The 17,386-nt window shown below is 39.8% G+C and overlaps 1 protein-coding gene across 2 annotated transcripts in view; it reads left to right on the forward strand.

Annotated features, from left to right (window-relative positions):
- Positions 1-17,386, forward strand: part of DYM (dymeclin) — a 332,893-nt gene that overhangs the window by 139,148 nt on the left and 176,359 nt on the right. For both annotated transcript variants that reach the window (XM_054032077.1, XM_054032078.1), the window contains exons 10-11: positions 8,935-9,117; positions 13,007-13,185. In XM_054032077.1, coding sequence (XP_053888052.1) covers positions 8,935-9,117; positions 13,007-13,185 — 362 coding nt within the window. The remainder of the gene's footprint in view (positions 1-8,934; positions 9,118-13,006; positions 13,186-17,386) is intronic.

Here is a 17,386-nt window from a genome sequence, read left to right on the forward strand (position 1 = left end):
AAGACATGAACAGGTAACTAATTCTTATAATTCCTCATTGGCCAAGAAGACCTTAGTTTTCAGACCTGATAGAGCTGAAACTGGAATCCCCACTCCAGCTTCCATGGAGACTGGACATTCTCTCGAAAGGTCCTCTTCTTCATCTGGAACTGAAACTGCTTCAACTAACAGCTTGATTATTGAAAGGGAATCACTAGGAGGCATGTCTGTCCTCCACAGTCATCAAGACATTGCTTTCATCTAAGATGGTATCAATACTAAAAGCATATTCCTCTGTCTGGACCACATTCTGTAACTGGTGCCAAGAATACAGTGCTGATCCTAGAGATCCTGGAATTCTAGCCATTCTGGATTTTCTCCAAGAAGGCCTAAACAGAGGCCTTCAGCCCAGCACCATTGCATGTAAGGTCCACTTTTAGTGTGCTATTTATAGGATTTTCGAGCACCCAGGTGTACAGTCCACAGGTAGCCAGATACCTTTGAACAGTTTGACTAGCCAGATCAGTGGTCAGACTACTTTTCAAAATGGGACCTACCTCTAGTTTTGAGGGCACTGACAAGCCATCCCTGTGAACCTTTGCTTTCAGAGTTGGCTTTTTATTTATCCATTAAGACTTGTTTCTTAGTAGCTGTCACATCCACGAGGCAAATGTCTGAGTTGGCAGCCTTATCTATACAGAAGCCTTGCTGTATATTCCAGGAGGACAAGGTGGTTCGTAGGACACCAGAGTCCTTTCTTTCTAAGGTGAATTCTTCCTTCCACAATTCACAAGAGGTTGTGCTTCCTTCATTTTGTCCAAAACCACAATAGCCAGCTGAGAAGGCATAGCTCACCTTAGATTTCAGAAGAGTGTTGAAAATCTTTCCCAAGTGTGCAAAATCCACGAGAAGATCGAACTTCCTATTTGTGTCCTTCCACCCAAAGTGCTAGGGACGTGGAGTTTCCAAATCCTCCTCCACTAGGTGGATTAGACAAATCAGAGGTTCCTTTCCCAGAACGGATCAAGGCTCACTCCATGAGATCCTTAGCAGCCTCATGGGCTGGCACGAGCAAGTTCGTCCACCTCAGAAATTTGCAAAGTGGTCCCTTGTTCTACGGCTAACATCTTCATTAAGCATTATAAAGTGGAATTTTGTCTTCTGCAGAGGCCTTCTTTGGCAGGAAGGTGATGAGGTGGCAGTCCGGAAATAATATAGAATTTTGAGCAGCCTATATTAAAGGGGGGTACTTCTTATCTGCTGAACTCTTTTAGGGATGGTTCTGAAAACATCTGCTCTCTGCTCAATACTTCCCCAATATCCAAAATTGAGGGAGAAGCTGGGCTACAGAATGGAAAATTTTTTACTGATAATTTCCTTTCTGCCAGCAGCATCTCTCAGAATCTACCCACCTAATATGCTTGTGAGCCAAACGTCAAATATTAAGTGGAATTGTTACCATAGGATAGTTTTTCCTTGGTCTCATGTACACAGTTATTTCATTGTCTGGAATATTTTGTAAGTACTGATATTGTGCAGGTTTTACAGCTTGGGAATAACTCATCTGGTGGCAAGTGGGGGATGGCCTGAGTGTGTGGAGTCAAAGCACTGATCTGCCTCCATGAAGCTGCAGAGAGAGGAGAGCAGCCCAGAAGCCCAGAATTGTGGGAGATGCTTGCAGAAATGAAATTATCAGTAAGAAATTTTCCATTGTCTGAGCTGCCAGAGGAAAAAAACGATTAGTGTTTAAGATGAAAACAACATGTTCTCTCCAGACTCTTTTGTGTATTTGCCAAAACAAAATAATTTTTTTAGACATTTGTTGGCAATTTTATTAGTTAGAGGACAAAAATACAGGTAATAGGTTATCCTGTTGTCGACTGCATCAGTAGAATCGTATGAGAGAATTTCAGGTATAGAATTCACTGCAAATATTCTTACGTGCAACATTAAGGCATAAATGTAAATAAAATACCCAAAAATGTGCTTATTGAAAACACATGGAGAAATAATTTTTTGTGGCTGTGGGTTTGTTGCTTTTATAGACTGACAGCTAGGGTAGTTGAAGTAAAGCTTTTTGTGTTAACTAATATACAAATCTTCAACAGGAAAAGGGTATTTTAGAGGCTGGGAGTCGCAGCTAGTGTTTGTCATCTTCTGGGATGGAAACGGCCTTTAAGAAAACTTCTATCTAATTCTCACATTCTGGATTTTCATAAAACTACTACACCTCTATCCCGATATAACGTGACCGGATATAACGCGGTAAAGCAGCGCTCCGGGGGGGCAGGGCTGCTCACTCCGGCGGATCAAAGCAAGTTCGATATAACATGGTTTCACCTATAATGCGGTAAGATTTTTTGACTTCAGAGGACAGTGTTATATCGGGGTAGAGGTGTAATAGCAAATAAAATTCAAAGTGAAGATAATATTTAAAAAGAAATCCAAACATGGTATGAAAATGTGCAGTTAAGTCATCCAAACAACTTTCATTCTCTCCTGTAGTGAGTGTAGTATCTTACTGATGAACAGACCGATATCCAGATAAACCCTTTATTATGAACAGAACTAAATATGGAATAATATAACAAACTTGCTACTACTCTGTGTTATCTTCAGCCTGGGACTTCCCCGTCCTGGCTTTCTTGTTTCTGCCCAGCAGGAATGGATAATTGGGAAACCAAAGACTGCATGAAGAGTGTGGCACAGACACACAATCCAATAATAATACAGTACTGAATAGTGAATAATTATATTTATGGTCCCAAATTAGATTCAACTCGTTTTTTAAAGATGCATGTTTTCCTTTTTTTTTTTGGCTGGTTGTCACTACAGGGCAGAGTTAAGGCTGTTTGAGTGCCTTCATTGTGTATTTCCATACCTTTAATGTTTGGATTTATTTAAAATTTAACCTTAGCTTTGGGTTTCTTGGGTTTGCAGTGCTTACTTTGGGGATAATTGCAACATCCCTTTGTAGTTCTACCATTAACTTACTGATATACATGTGTACACACTCTCTCTCTCTCTCACTCACTCAATTTTAATTCCAGTTTAACAAATTTGATCTGAAAATTTTTGTTTCAAAATTATTAAATTATTACCTGACCATAAATAAAAAAGACAAAGACAATGTTACAATTTGATATTTTGATGACTTGAGGATATGGAATGTACCTTAAATCTCTTTATTTTACTTGTAGGGCCAGATTAGTTTTAGGAACCAGAACTTGCTAGTTATTGTTTTCTCTCAAAATTTTGGCAACGGGTGTAAAGAACTATTAAACCTTTGAGTGACATATCTTGCCAGCCAATGTTTTGATAATTCAATTACAGCATATATGTGTTACATATGATTCATCCTCTTGACAGCCCACACATTAATAGGGTACCCACCATTTTTATTGGGTCTTGACAACCTTTTCTTTTTCACCAAATGTAGCATTCTTGATGTTCACCCTGTATGTCTGTCACTCTCATGACAGATGCACTGAATGTTTAAGGTGGATATGAGACTGTTTTTGTTCCTATATTTAATTTTATATAGCCACTGTATCTGCTTTTCCAGCCTTTCCAAACTATTTTTGATTAGCTATTTGTTTCAGTATTTTGAGTTCTGATAATCCGGAAGGAGTAGTTTAAGGTTTTGTGCTGGTTTGAGGACATTGGGAGCAACCACTCAAAACATTCAATGCCAAATTTTGAGATGCCTTATGGCTCTGAGGTGAATATTATATATCTCTTTTAGGATGATTTTGCTCTTCCAGAGTGAGAAAGTTGCTAGCTGAGACGCAGAGCTTCAGTAGGATAGTTGGGTCATGACTTTGGCTATGTACCGCTTTTCCTAAATTCAGAGGAAAGGTGTAGTAATGGCTGATGCTATTACAGAAGGGAGGGGATGGTGGAAAATAAAAATGCTGGTTTAGCTGAGAATGATAAATACATAATAGTTGTGGTTTAAAAGGGGGAAAATGTATTACAGTCTGATTCATTTAATGAGTGAAAATAAAATAAATGATTGTCAGGTTTTTTTAACCTTCTTTGCAAAATGTGGCCAGCCAAATTACACTTCCAAATGGCTCTAATGTGAGTTAAAGGGACACTTCAGTATTGAGGTTGAGCAGCATTTTTTATTCAGCAGCATTGTTTCAATTTGGGAGCAACTGATCAAAAATGTACTGATAAAGGGTGATTCATGTAACATGATTGTTTTAGTGAAGTATTTAATTATAATTGCTCTTCATTAAGGGGTCTCCTTCAAACTAATTAATGCTGAACGGCATTATTTCTCTTTCTTTTGGCATTGTAATAATTTCTTTGCAGTGAGCATGAGGAAATGAGTGTTGGTTTATTACAGAATCTGAACGTATAACTGTGTTTGAAGAAAAGTGCCATTCAGGTGGCTGAGTTTATACAAGGCCAACTATAGTTTAAGCTGTTTTTGTTGGATTTTAGCAAGGCTTTTGACACAGTCCCACATGACATTCTGATAAGTAAGCTGGCGAAATGTGGGCTCGGTGGAACTACCATTAAGTGGATACATAATTGGCTAAACAACTGCAAATAAAGAATAACTATTAATGGAATGATGTCAGATTGGAAGGAGGTCTCAAAAGTGGAGTTCCACAGGGATCTGTTCTGAGTCTGGTGGTGTTTGACATATTAATAATCTGGATGTAGGAGTAGAGAGCATACTGATCAAATTTTCAGATGAGACAAAGTTGGGGGTTGCAAACACGTTGGAGGATAGAGCACTTTGGAAGATAGAGCTAAAGTTAAAAAGGATCTTGATAAATTGGAGAACTGGACTATAGACAAGAAAATGAAATTCAACAAAGACAAAGATAAGATGCTACTCTTAGGGAAGAAAAACCAAATACACAGATACAGAATGGGGGAAGGATCTGGAAGTTGTGGTGGATCAAAACAATGCAATGTTGTTGCGAAAAAAGCAAAGGCAATTTTTTGTTGCATGCTATGCCTCTGTTTTGGGTGCTTAATTGATCAACCATAGCATTGCATTAATGTAATTTTTTTTGTAATTAATTACTTTGGGGGGGTTGTTTGTGTGGGGAAGCTACCACTTTACTAAGAGGCACCAATCAATAAAGGTGACTGGTTCCCAACAGAATTACTAGTAAATTGTGTACTTTAAGCTTAACAGAAGCCAATAGGTCAAAGGAAAACTATTGTCTGCTAGTTTTGCAGGCTAAATTTGTATTTTCATAACTGCACGTGTTCTATATAATCCATTAAAAAAGCCTAAAGGTAGCATAAGTGTCTTCCACTGAAGTATTAGACTTTCTCAAGTTTAATTCATTTATTCTGAATCCTAACTTAAAAATCAAAGGGTGGATCTGATTAAAACAGAACTGAGGTTAACTATTGTTAGTTTTGCCTAGTCCTCATTAAGAACATTGTTTGGAATTTGAAAGACATGACATTCATCCACAACAAAGTGTACAGTGTTGCTGTCTTTTGCATAACTGTAAATCTAGCTATTAAAGTTTAACTAGTACTAGCAATTGTTATGTTCCCGGGTCATGAGCTAATTGTGCTTCTCCTAAAACAGGTGAATTGTTTAAGAACACCTTACTAGATGCCCAAAAAGCCACAATCGAAGAAGGCGACTCTATTGGTTAAAAAAAACCAACCTGGTTTAGAGAGGAAGTGAAGGAAGCTATAAAATTTAATAATAAAAAAAAAACGGAAGAAAGGGAAAGTTGATAATAATAAATATAAATTAGAAGCTAGGAAGTGTAAAAAATTGCTTAGGCAAGCAGAGTTAAGGACAATAAGATTTGTTTTTTTTTAAATATATTAGGAACAAACAAAAAAATCCTAACAATAGTTTTGGTCCATTACTAGATGGAAATGGTGAAATTGTCATAAATAATTCAAAAAAGTTCTGTTCTGTATTTGGGGGGAAAACATGTGAAGTAGTCATATCATGTGATAGCACTCTTTCCATTCCACTAGTATCTCAGGCAGATGTTAAACTGTAGCTGCTAAAGTTAGACATTTTACAATCAGTAGATCTGGATAACTTGCATAAGAGAGTTTTAAAAGAGCTGGCCTGAGGAGCTTGCTGCATGGTTAATGCTGGGTTTTCAGTAAGTCCTGGAACACTGGGGAAGTTCTAGAAGACTGGAAGAATGTTAATGTTGTGCCAATATTTAAAAAGGGTAAATGGGATGACCTGGGTAATTATAGGTTTGTCAGCCTGACATTGATCTCAGGCAAAATAATGGAGTAGCTGATACGGGACTCGATTAATAAAGAATTAAAGGAAGATAATGTAATTAATACCAATCAATATCAGTTGGGTAGGCATTGAATGATCATCACCAGCCATTGACCAGCAGGGGAATAGTAAACAAGGGATTTACAATTCAATGACAGTTGTGCAAGCACCACACAATGGGGACTGCTCAACTTTATGACTAAGTTGCACAAGAACACACCAGGGGGATTGCTCAACCCTGTGACTTAACAAAGCCCACCAGGCATGCCTGAGCTAGTGTCTTCCTGGCACATGGACTGAGGATATAAAAGAGCGGGGGGACAGTGGCATCATGCTTTGGGCCTTTCTCCTCCCCCGCCTACACTGGAAGCAACAAGAATGCTGGGAAAACAAAGACTTGAACTGAGGAGACTGGTCTCAAGCTTAAAGGGGAACCCTGTGTACTAAGAACTGTAACACCTAGGGGGTGACAAAACTGCTTGATCCAAATATACTGCCCAGTCTAATAAGATTTAAGATTTAGACTGTGGGTGTACTTAATAAATCTGTTTTATATTTTACCTAAAACAGTGTGTGTTGGTTGAAGTGCTCAGCTCAGGTTACAAAGGATGATGTGTGGCCTCTCCACATAGAGGGAGGGGCACACTAGGTAATGAACTTACACTGGTCAGGCTTCTGACCAGGGCAAGACGGTACAGTTGTGGGGTCCAAGGCTAGGGACTTGGGAGATTTAGTGGTGCCTTTCTCTGTGTGATTTGTGAGTGGCTCAAGCAGCATTCATATAATCTAGCTGAGTGTGGGGCTCCACATGTGGTTGTGCTGAGTGATAACAGCACCTGAAGGGGTTTGCTGGTTGTCACTAGCAAAGCATTGTGAGAGAAAGCCCAGGCTGGAGAGTCAAGGGGGCACAGTGGTACGCCAGTTCCAGTTTGTACCCTGGGGATCCTGTCACAATGACACAAAAATAGGGGGAGTGGTAAATAACGAAGAGGACCAGTCACTGATACAGAGTGATCTGTATTACTTGGTGTACTGGGCCAACCAAACAATATGCATTTTAATATGGCTAAATGTAAGTTGTATGCATCTGGGAACAAAGAATGGGGCATGCTATCCTGGGAAGCAGTGACTTTGAAAAAGATTGGGTGTTGTGGTGGATAATCAGCTAAATGTGAGCTCCCAGTGTGATGCTGTAACTGAAAGGGCTAATGCAATCTTTGGATGGAAAAACTGGAAGCTTGAGTAGGAGTAGAGAGGTTATTTTACTTCTCTGGATTTGGCACTGGTGTGACCTCGTCTGGAATACCGCGTCCAGTTCTGGTGTCTCCAATTCAAGAAGGATGTTGATATGTTGGAAAGGTTTCAGAGAAGATCCACGAGAATGAGTAAAGGATTAAAAAGCATGCTTTATGGTGATAGACTCAAAGAGCTCAATCTATTTAGCTTTACAAAGAGAAGGTTAAGGGGTGACTTGGTTATAGTCTATAAGTACCTACATGGGGAACAGATATTTAATAATGAGCTCTTCAGTCTAGCAGGGAAGGGTATAATACAGTCCACTAACTGAAAGTTGAAGCTAGACAAATTCAGACAGGAAATAAGCCATACATTTTAACAGAGAGTAATTAACCATTGGAACAACTTACCAAGGGTCATGGTAGATTCTCCATCACTAAACATTTTAAAATCAAGATTGGATGCTTTTCTAAAAGATCTGCACTAGGAATTATTTTAGGGAAGTTCTATGGCCTCTGTTATATAGGAGGTCAGATTAGATCAGGGATCAGCAACCTTTGGCACGCGGCTCGCCAGGGTAAGTACCCTGGCAGGCCGGGCCGGTTTGTTTACCTGCCGCATCCGCAGGTTTGACCGATCGCGGCTCCCACTGGCTGCGGTTCACCGCTCCAGGCCAACGGGGGCTGAAGGAAGTGGCAGCCAGCACATCCCTCGGCCCATGCCGCTTCCCGCAGCCCCCGTTGGCCTGGAGCGGTGAACCGCAGCCAGTGGGAGCCGCGATCGGTCAAACCTGCGGATGCGGCAGGTAAACAAACCGGCCCGGCCCGCCAAGGGGCTTATCCCTGGCGGGCTGCGTGCCAAAGGTTGCTGATCCCTGGATTAGATGATCACAGTGATCCTTCTGGCCTTGGAATCTATTATAACATTCTGGGTTTAATAAAAAAGCACATTAAGAAATGTAGCATGTCGGAATCAATTTGCATTTTTAAAGGAGATTATCTGATTACAAAAATATTGTACAAATTTGTCTTCCTCTCCCAGTGCACCAACTGTGTCAGCATCCCCTCCTTGAATCCCCTCACTGGCTTTGTGTCTTCTAGCACATCAGGTTTAATCTCTTTACCTTCAGAGCCTTGCACCATTATGGCCCTGCCTCTTTCTCCTGATTGTACCTTTCATCTCCTCCTGCACTATTACCTCTTACACTTCCAGCAGCCTCCCTGTTCTCATCTGCCAAATGCTCTCCCCTCTACTCCTTTGAAATGTGCTTTCATGAATTCTTCCACCATCAAATTAATGATCAGTGTTGTCACTTTGTCTCTCTCAGGATGAATTGTTCTTCTCTGTATTGTATCTGTACTTTAGGGTAGACCAAAAGAAACATCTTACTCATTTGTAAAGATGGGTCTGCCCTGAAAGCGCACCATAAATATTTAATAACATTCGCTAAGAGGACTCTCTTCAATTCTTCCCTTTAGCTGGCCTGTGGACGGTATTCACGTTAGGTGGAGTAGGAAGTAAACCAGCACCACAGCAAGAACAGTCATCGCCGTTAGCTAATCAGAGCCTTCTGCTTCTGCTTGTGCTAGCTAATTTGACTGATGCTCCAGATACACCAAACCCGTACAGACAAGCTATTATGTCCTTCAAGAACACACAAGGTTTGTACCTTTTCTTAATCTTCTAGTGTGAAATGAAGCAACTGAGGCATTGTGTTATCCTGGCTTCTTAACCATTGCACTTACCAAGGTGTGCTATAATACAGGTTCTGTCCTGTAAACCTAGGAAATGTACAGAAAGGGAGTTCCTCTTCCACAGATCCTGTGAAGTTCCTGAGCTGGCACGTCTCAGCCCATGAAACTTAAGACACTGTGGTGGTGGTGGGGGGGGAAGGGTTAAACACTGAAAGGTACTGTGCAATTCAGTTTTGGAAAACGGAGTTTGCTTTCTTTCAAAGTTTTTAAGACCTTTTCTCTTCTGCATAGCTCTGGAACTTCACAAGATAGAAATAGCAATGGGAAGATGAGGGGGTGCGTAGCCGGGGGCAAGTCAGGTAGCCAGAAGGATCCTGTTGGCCTTAGGAACGAAATAGGGCATTGGGAGATCTGGGCTGCCTGGACCATACTTCCTTGTTTAGTTTTATATCCATAGATGTAAACTCGTTTGTAGCTGAGCTAGTTTGACACTTAGTTTTATACTCCTGACACTTGAAGCATTGAAGGGATGAGCTTGAAACTAGTTCACTTATTTAAGTAGGAAACTTTAATCAGCTCAGCTGGGCCTGGAGCTGCTTTCATTCTGCAGAAAAGCTCTTAGTCCTCAGAGGGTCCTTGGGCTCATTTCATAATGTTATTGGTGGTGTTTTAAATGACATGCTGACTACTTGTAGTGTGTGTGTGTAATTTATTTAGACGCATTTTTAAGTGTTGGGAAACATTGTATCTGCATTGTACAATTAGAACAAACGAATTCTGCCCCTCCTATAGTTAACCATACAATTCTTCAGATTAAATTTATTCCTGTGGAAAAGCTGGGAGGCAGGGAAAACAAAAGGGAATGACAACACTGTTTACCCCTTTTTCCAGATCACCTATTCAACATATTCATAAATTATCTGGAAAAAGGGGTAAACAGTGAGGTGTCAAAATTTGAAGATGATACAAAACTACTCAAAATAGTTAAGTACTAAGCAGACTGTGAAGAGCTGCAAAAGGATCTCACAAAACTGGGTGATTGGGCAACAAAATGGCAGATGAAATTTAATGTTGATAAATGCAAAGTAATGCACATTGGAAAACTATATTCCCAAATATACATATAAAATGATGGGGTCTAAATTAGCTGTTACCACTCAAGAAAGATCTTCGAGTCATTGTGGATAGTTCTCTGAAAACATCCACTCAATGTGCAGCGGCAGTTAAAAAAGCGAACAGAATGTTGGGAATCATTAAGAAAGAGATAGATAATAAGACAGAAAATATCATATTGTCTCTATAAATCCATGGTCTGCCCACATCCTGAATATTGCATGCAGATGTGGTCACCCCATGTCAAAAAAAGATATATTGGAATTGGAAAAGGTTCAGAAAAGGGCAACAAAAATTATTAGGAGTATGGAACGGCTTCCATATGAGGAGAGATTAATAAGGCTTGGACTTTCCAGCTTGGAAAAGAGATGACTAAGGGGGGATATGATAGAAGTTTATAAAATCATGAGTGGTGTGGAGAAAGTAAATAAGGAAGTGTTATTTACTCCTTCTCATAATACAAGAACTAGAGGTCACCAAGTGAAATTAATAGGCAGCGGGTTTAAAACAAACAAAAGTAAGTATTTCTTCACACAACACGCAGTCAAGCTGTGGAACTCTTTGCCAGAGGATGTTGTGAAGGCCAAGACTATAAAAGAGTTCAAAAAAGAACTAGATCAGTTCATGGAGGATAGGTCCATCAATAACTATTAGCCAGGATGGGCAGGGGTGGTGTCCCTAGCCTCTGTTTGCCAGAAGCTGGGAATGGGCAACGGGATGGATCACTTGATGATTACCTGTTCTGTTCATGCCCTCTGGGGCACCTGGCATTGGCCACTGTCAGAAGATAGGATTCTGGGCTAGATGGACCTTTTGTCTGACCCAATATGGCTGTTCTTATGTTCTTAACAAGAATTATAATGGAAGCCTTCTTGTAACTTGAACTATGTATAGGGTCTGAATATAATATGAGAATTAACTTTTTACTTTATGAAAATATCCTATCTAATTTATTGGGGATGAAACCAATTGTGTTCTAGAGAAATTACTCTGAAACCTGTAGAATCACAATTTAAAAAAAAAATACACACAACAAAAATAAACAAATCCCCCCTCCCACCAATAGGTTTTCCATTCTGTCTTAAAAATTACTCTGTGCAGAAGAGCAAGTGTTATCTTGAAAGGCTGCTTTAATTTTTCCTGGTGCTTCAGACAGCTTACCTTCTCTGAAAATAAAGCTATGTCCAGTTCACTTATTGCAGCATTCTGGAAGCTCATATAGCAAGAAATATCTTTCTCCATGTATCCACTTAGAAGTTTTTTATTTTAAATAGACATTTCTGAGCTGCTTATGTCTCAAATACACTTGAAAAGTCACATAATTAGTTCCACAAACATCATAGAAACACATAGAAACCAGTTTTCAACCCGTTTTACTGTTACTTTCATAATATTCTGTTCTGGTTCCATTTCTACTTTCACCCTAAGTTATGCCATACACACCACAACCACTTGACACGATTTTCAAGGAGTTAAACTGTGCTTAGCTAATGTGATTTGAAACATCACTTATCTAATTTAAAATAACATACACCTTTCTTTCTAGTCTAACCAAGGCCTATATTATGGCCATTGAACATAGATTACTTAGGGTATGTCTACACTTAAAATGCTACAGCTGCAATACTGTAATTCTTCAGTGTAGACACTCACCACAGCAATGGGAGGGGTTCTCCTATTGCTGTAGTTAATCTACCTCCCTAAGAGGCAGTAGCTAAATTGAGAGAAATCTTCTGTTGACCTAGCACTGTCTGCACAGAGGGTTAGGTCGGCATAGCTAAGTCTCTTAGGGGTATGGATTTTTCACAAGTCTGAGAGGCGTAGCTAAGCCAATGTAAGTTTTCAATGTAGACTAGCCCTTTGAAGGACTAATACTAACCAGCAGATACAGATATGATACTCCTAGAGCACTGTAAACTAAACCCTGAAGTTGGGTCATTTTGGGACTGGAAACAAACCTACTCCTTCACGTTCCCTTGGAATTCTAGCTGTCAAGGAAAGCCCTGTAGCTGCACCGTTAGCCAGCATTTCATGAAATGCCTTCTTTTCTTACCTTAAGAGTCATGGGGTACGTCTACACTACCCGCCGGATCGACGGGTAGCAATCGATCTATCGGGGATCGATTTTTCACGTGTAGTGTAGACGTGATAAATCGATCCCCGATTGCTCTCCCGTCCACTGCTGAACTCCAGCTCGGCAAGAGGCGGAAGCAAATTCGACGGGGTAGCGGCGGCCGTCGATCCCGAGCCGCGAGGACGCGAAGTAAGTGATTCTAAGTCGATCTAAGATGCATCGACTTCAGCTACGCTATTCTCATAGCTGAAGTTGCGTATCTTAGATCGATTCCTCCCCCTCCCACCCCCCCATAGTGTAGACCAGGCCAAGGAGGGGAATAAAGGGTGACAAGGCAGCTTTGTTACAGGCATGACTGACTGTGAGTTGGAGGGAGGAGCAAGAAAGACTAATATGGGTATAAGGAAGGCTCACCAGTTCTCGTGTGGGAGAACAATTGTAACTTTGACATAACAACTGACATTTTATGAGACTTGGCTAAGGTTTATTGAAACCAGTAAAAGTTGAACCAAGACTGACTAAAGATTATTTCTGCAGGTATTTAGCTCCAGTTCTTTCTGGGGTGCTCGTGTCAGACATGAAAGTGTCTGTAAAACAAACAGAAACCTGGGTGGTAAGTGATTTTTTTTCTTTTTTTTTAAAAATATGTTTTTGGTTTCTTTATTCCAGATAGCACTGCTTTTCCTTCACCAAGTCCACATGCTTTCCAGATTAATTTTAACAGTTTGTACACAGCTTTGTGTGAACAGCAGAAATCTGATCAAGCAACTCTCCTTTTATACATATTACTGCATCAGAACAGCAATGTTCGGACATATATGTTGGCTCGCACTGATATGGAAAACCTTGTAAGTATCGTACTGCATATTTAATACTTAATATTTGGCAATTGGGGTTGATTTGTGGAGGTTTGTGTATGGTTGTGTAATGTTCATATTATGCTCAGCATGTGACTGGATTAAGAGTTAGCACTAATAAGAGTATAAATCTCTGGAATGTTGGCAAAATTGATAGGGAAACTTAATATGTTTAAAATGGAGGGTGGGAGATTGGATAGAATAAGAGTGGTATGGGTGGGCCAAGATGAGAGGAGAGTTAGGACCGTAAGTGTTTAGTGGCCTGTGATATACAGGAAGTCTGGCTACATGATCTGGTGGTCCCTTTGCAATTTAAGCTCTATGACTCTGATATTTTTAACAGGGTTCCAAAAATGCATTTGCAAACTTACATGTGCAGAAACCTGCATTTGCACAGACAGATTCAGTATCAACATGCAGCTCTGCATGTGCTCGTATAATCGGACATGTTGTTATAGGCCTATATAAATTTGGCCCTTAGTGACATGATGGTCTTCCATTCTTTTTATATATAAATATCATTAGTTGGTATTTTTTAATGAATAATGTGAGGAGAAATCAAAAGGAAAACTTTGAATTCTTAGGAATAAACTGTGTACCAAACTTTCATTAGCCAGGAAACTATTAGTCGGCACAGATCTAAATGTGTTAGAGAGTCAACAGGTACAAATTTGTGACTATTAGTGTGATGAATTGTCCAGTCTTCTTATGGTATTTCATAGAATAAGGAGCACAGCTTCGACAGTGGCCTCCAAACTGTTGCTGAGTTGTTATTTAACTGAGATAGCATCTCCTCTCAGTCTTCATCTGACCATGGTAAAGCCACTTCTGCTTAAATTGCATCTTCTGAAGCCACTTACTAGCTTTATCCCTCTCCTGGTTCAGGTGTCCTAACTACAGGAGCATGAGAGGTGGTGTTCACCCAGAACAGCTGTTCTTCTAAGATCACCATCTTTTCTCTTCTGCTCTTCCCTCCCCTGCCCTGTTTGTGTATGCACACACCCCACATTTAAAATATGAGGAACAGACCTCTTCTGCTGCTTTCCCCCCCTCTCTGTTAAGGATCAGTAGTGAGCAAAATGCTGTGATCTTCACTCCAGGTTCTTAAACTATTCCTGCCTAATGATCCTTATTGGACAATTTCTCCTCTCCCCCTTACACACCACAGTTGGTTTGATGTAGCCCAAATCTGTTGACCTTCAGGATATGCTCAAGAAACTTGATCAGTTTTATTATTTCCAGTTAATTATACTCAGACTGCAAAGCTAAGTAAGTTTTAAACTGCAGAGTGTAACTACTTTGCTTATTAATGTAATGAAAGTTGACCTGCTATGGAGTACAGAAATAAAACAGGCAATTCTAAAGGTTCTGGGAGGGAGGCTGACAAAGTTTAGTTAGCAATGTTATGGTAGCAAAAACTTTCTCACTGCTTTGAATTGAGGTCATGACTTGGACTGGTCTGGAACTTTTTTCAACAAAACATTTTTTAGTCAGGAAAATGCTGTGTCAAAACTGAAATATTTTGTGGAAACATATTTTATTGGGGAGGTTTCTTGGATCTAGGATTGGGGTGAGGGTTAAAAAGAGACCTTCCCCAGAATACCCAATAGCCTGGTGACTAGGACACTAACCTGAGATGTTGGAGAGACCTAGATTCAAGTCCCTTCTCTGCGTGATTCGGCTATTGGCTAAGGAGGTGGGGTTGAGGAGGTGTGTGGCTCGCTCTCGTTTTTTAATGAAAAATTTCAAAAGGTCTGTCTCATTCCAATGCAAAGCTGAAACAAATGCCCAAATCTTGAATTTTTTAATGACATTAAATTTTTGTTTTCCAGGAGCCCTAGCCCTACCTGATCTGTGATTCTGTAGTATGGCAGTTTACAGAATAGCACTTTTTTTATATAGTGCGGACGTGCTGGCAATCCTTTATGAAAATGTTATTTTATAAAAATTCTTGTAAAGATGGGATTGGATGTCTCAGGGATTGGTAAAAGAAAAGAGAGCCTAACAACCTAGACTGGATTTTAGCTAGCATCTGAAGGCTGTTTGGGACCTGTATGAAATGTGTTTGGTCTCAGTCTGATTCCTAGTGGACAGATAAGGACATGATGAAAATTAGCACTCATAGGCACACTTGTTGGCAAATTCAGGAAGGAGGCCAGCTACTGAACTGCCAATGAAGACTGAACTCCTCTCTAACCACCCATAGATGAACAGTCTAGGTCAGGTCTGAGTCACTCTGGTGGATTAGTTCTGTGGATCAATAGAAACATTAAGTTTCCAGGCTGTCAATGTGACAGTAAGGCACTAAGTGTACTAGTTTTCTGTCTCTGTGGGGAAATATTCATAAGTTTAGGGGTTTTTGCTACTTTTTGCTGTTTTGTTTTGGTTTTTTAATTATTGTATTTGGTATATTGTGGACTTCGGACATTTCCTTAGGGATTATATGAGTCAACAGTGCAACACTGTTGCAAAAAAAGCAAAAATCATTCTGGGATGTATTAGCAGGAGTGTTGTAAGCAAGACAAGAGAAATAATTCTTCCGCTCTACTTTGCATTGATAAGGCCTCAAACTGGAGCATTGTGTCCAGTTCTGGGTGCCACATTTCAGGAAAGATGTGGACAAATTGGAGAAAGTCCAGAGGAGAGCAACAAAAGTGATTAAAGGTCTAGAAAACATGATCTATGAGGGAAGATTGAAAAAAGTGGGGTTGTTTCTTCTGGAGAAGAGAAGACAGGCGGGGGGTGGGGGAGGAGGCGGGGGGAATATGACAACATACAAGGTTTTTTACAAGGAGGAGGGTGAAAAATTGTTCTTGTTAACCTCTTTGGTTAGGACAAGAAGCAATGGGCTTAAATTGCTGTAAGGGAGGTTTGGGTTGGACATTAGGAAAAACTTCCTCACTGTCAGGGTAGTAAAGCACTGGAATAAATTGCCTGGGGCGGTTGTGAAACTCTATCACCATCATTGGAGGTTTTTAAGAGCAGGTTAGACAGACACCTGTGAGGGATGCTCTAGTTATTACTGTAGTTCTGCCTTGAGTGCAGAGGACTGGACTAGATGTCTTATTGACGTCCCTTTTAATCCTACACTTTTATGATTGTATGATATTATTACTCCTTATTTAATGCTACTTTGGATCCATCTTCTTTGTTATTGTGATCACTCTAAAAGAAAAATTACACTTTATTTGCCCCATCAAAACATCTGGTAGTCCCCCCCCTCTTTTTTAATACCCTTTCTTTGCCCAGGAAACCTCATTGGCAGACTTGCCAGTGTGATTTCCTTATTTTTGAGATTGATTTTTTTGGATTGATATGTCTCTACTCTCTCATAACTTTTTTAGTTACATTTTTAAATTAGTCCAGTATGTGTTAAACTATTTTAGCTGAACTCATTTCCTAATTTAATTGTGTGTGAGCCTGCTTTTATCTATTAAGGGCTCTTTTTTTTTTTTTTCTCCCAAGTCATGATCATTCAGCTACAAGGTGGTAAATTGTGCTTACCTTGTATTAAAACACAGTATGGTAATGCTAGCTTTATTTATATAAAAACTTTATTTGTAAGAATAAGACTCTGTTCTTTTTATAACAACAATCTGCTCACAAGAATAGATCACTCATCTAATTATAACAATTTCTAGATCATCTCTGTGCATCCATAGTATTGTGTGAAGTGATGTAGGCCAATGTCATAAATTATATGAAATGATGTAGTTATCATAAATTTAGCAAGGGGCATACCTAGTTCGTATTTGGAAAGGAGATCACTGGGAAATGCTCTCAGGAAGTGATGCTGGTGTTGCAGTAGGTGGCACTTTGCAAAGCCAGTGCCCCAACGTGGTGTCATGGAACAGCTTTTCAGATATAAAAACAAGCTGTGTATTACTTGTGTTCATGAAAAATGTTGACTCTTTTTTTGCAAGGATGTGGATTGTTAACCCCATTTTCAAGGCTAAATATTAGTTGGGTAATTGCAAATCAATATTAAGTATGCAAAATGTAGTTTCTAATGGATACAGTAATTCTTTGCTTTGGGTCCTGCACGGTTGTGCAGTGTTGCTATGGACTATTCATTAGTTGCCTCTCTCCTCCCAGAAATGATTGTATTTAAAGAATGGATGAGATGATGTATTATTATAGAATATGATGATTTGTTATAATTTTCATTGGCAAAAATTTGGTATGAGCATAT

This window comes from Malaclemys terrapin, chromosome 6 (genome assembly GCF_027887155.1).
Source record: "Malaclemys terrapin pileata isolate rMalTer1 chromosome 6, rMalTer1.hap1, whole genome shotgun sequence".
Taxonomy (NCBI): domain Eukaryota; kingdom Metazoa; phylum Chordata; order Testudines; family Emydidae; genus Malaclemys; species Malaclemys terrapin.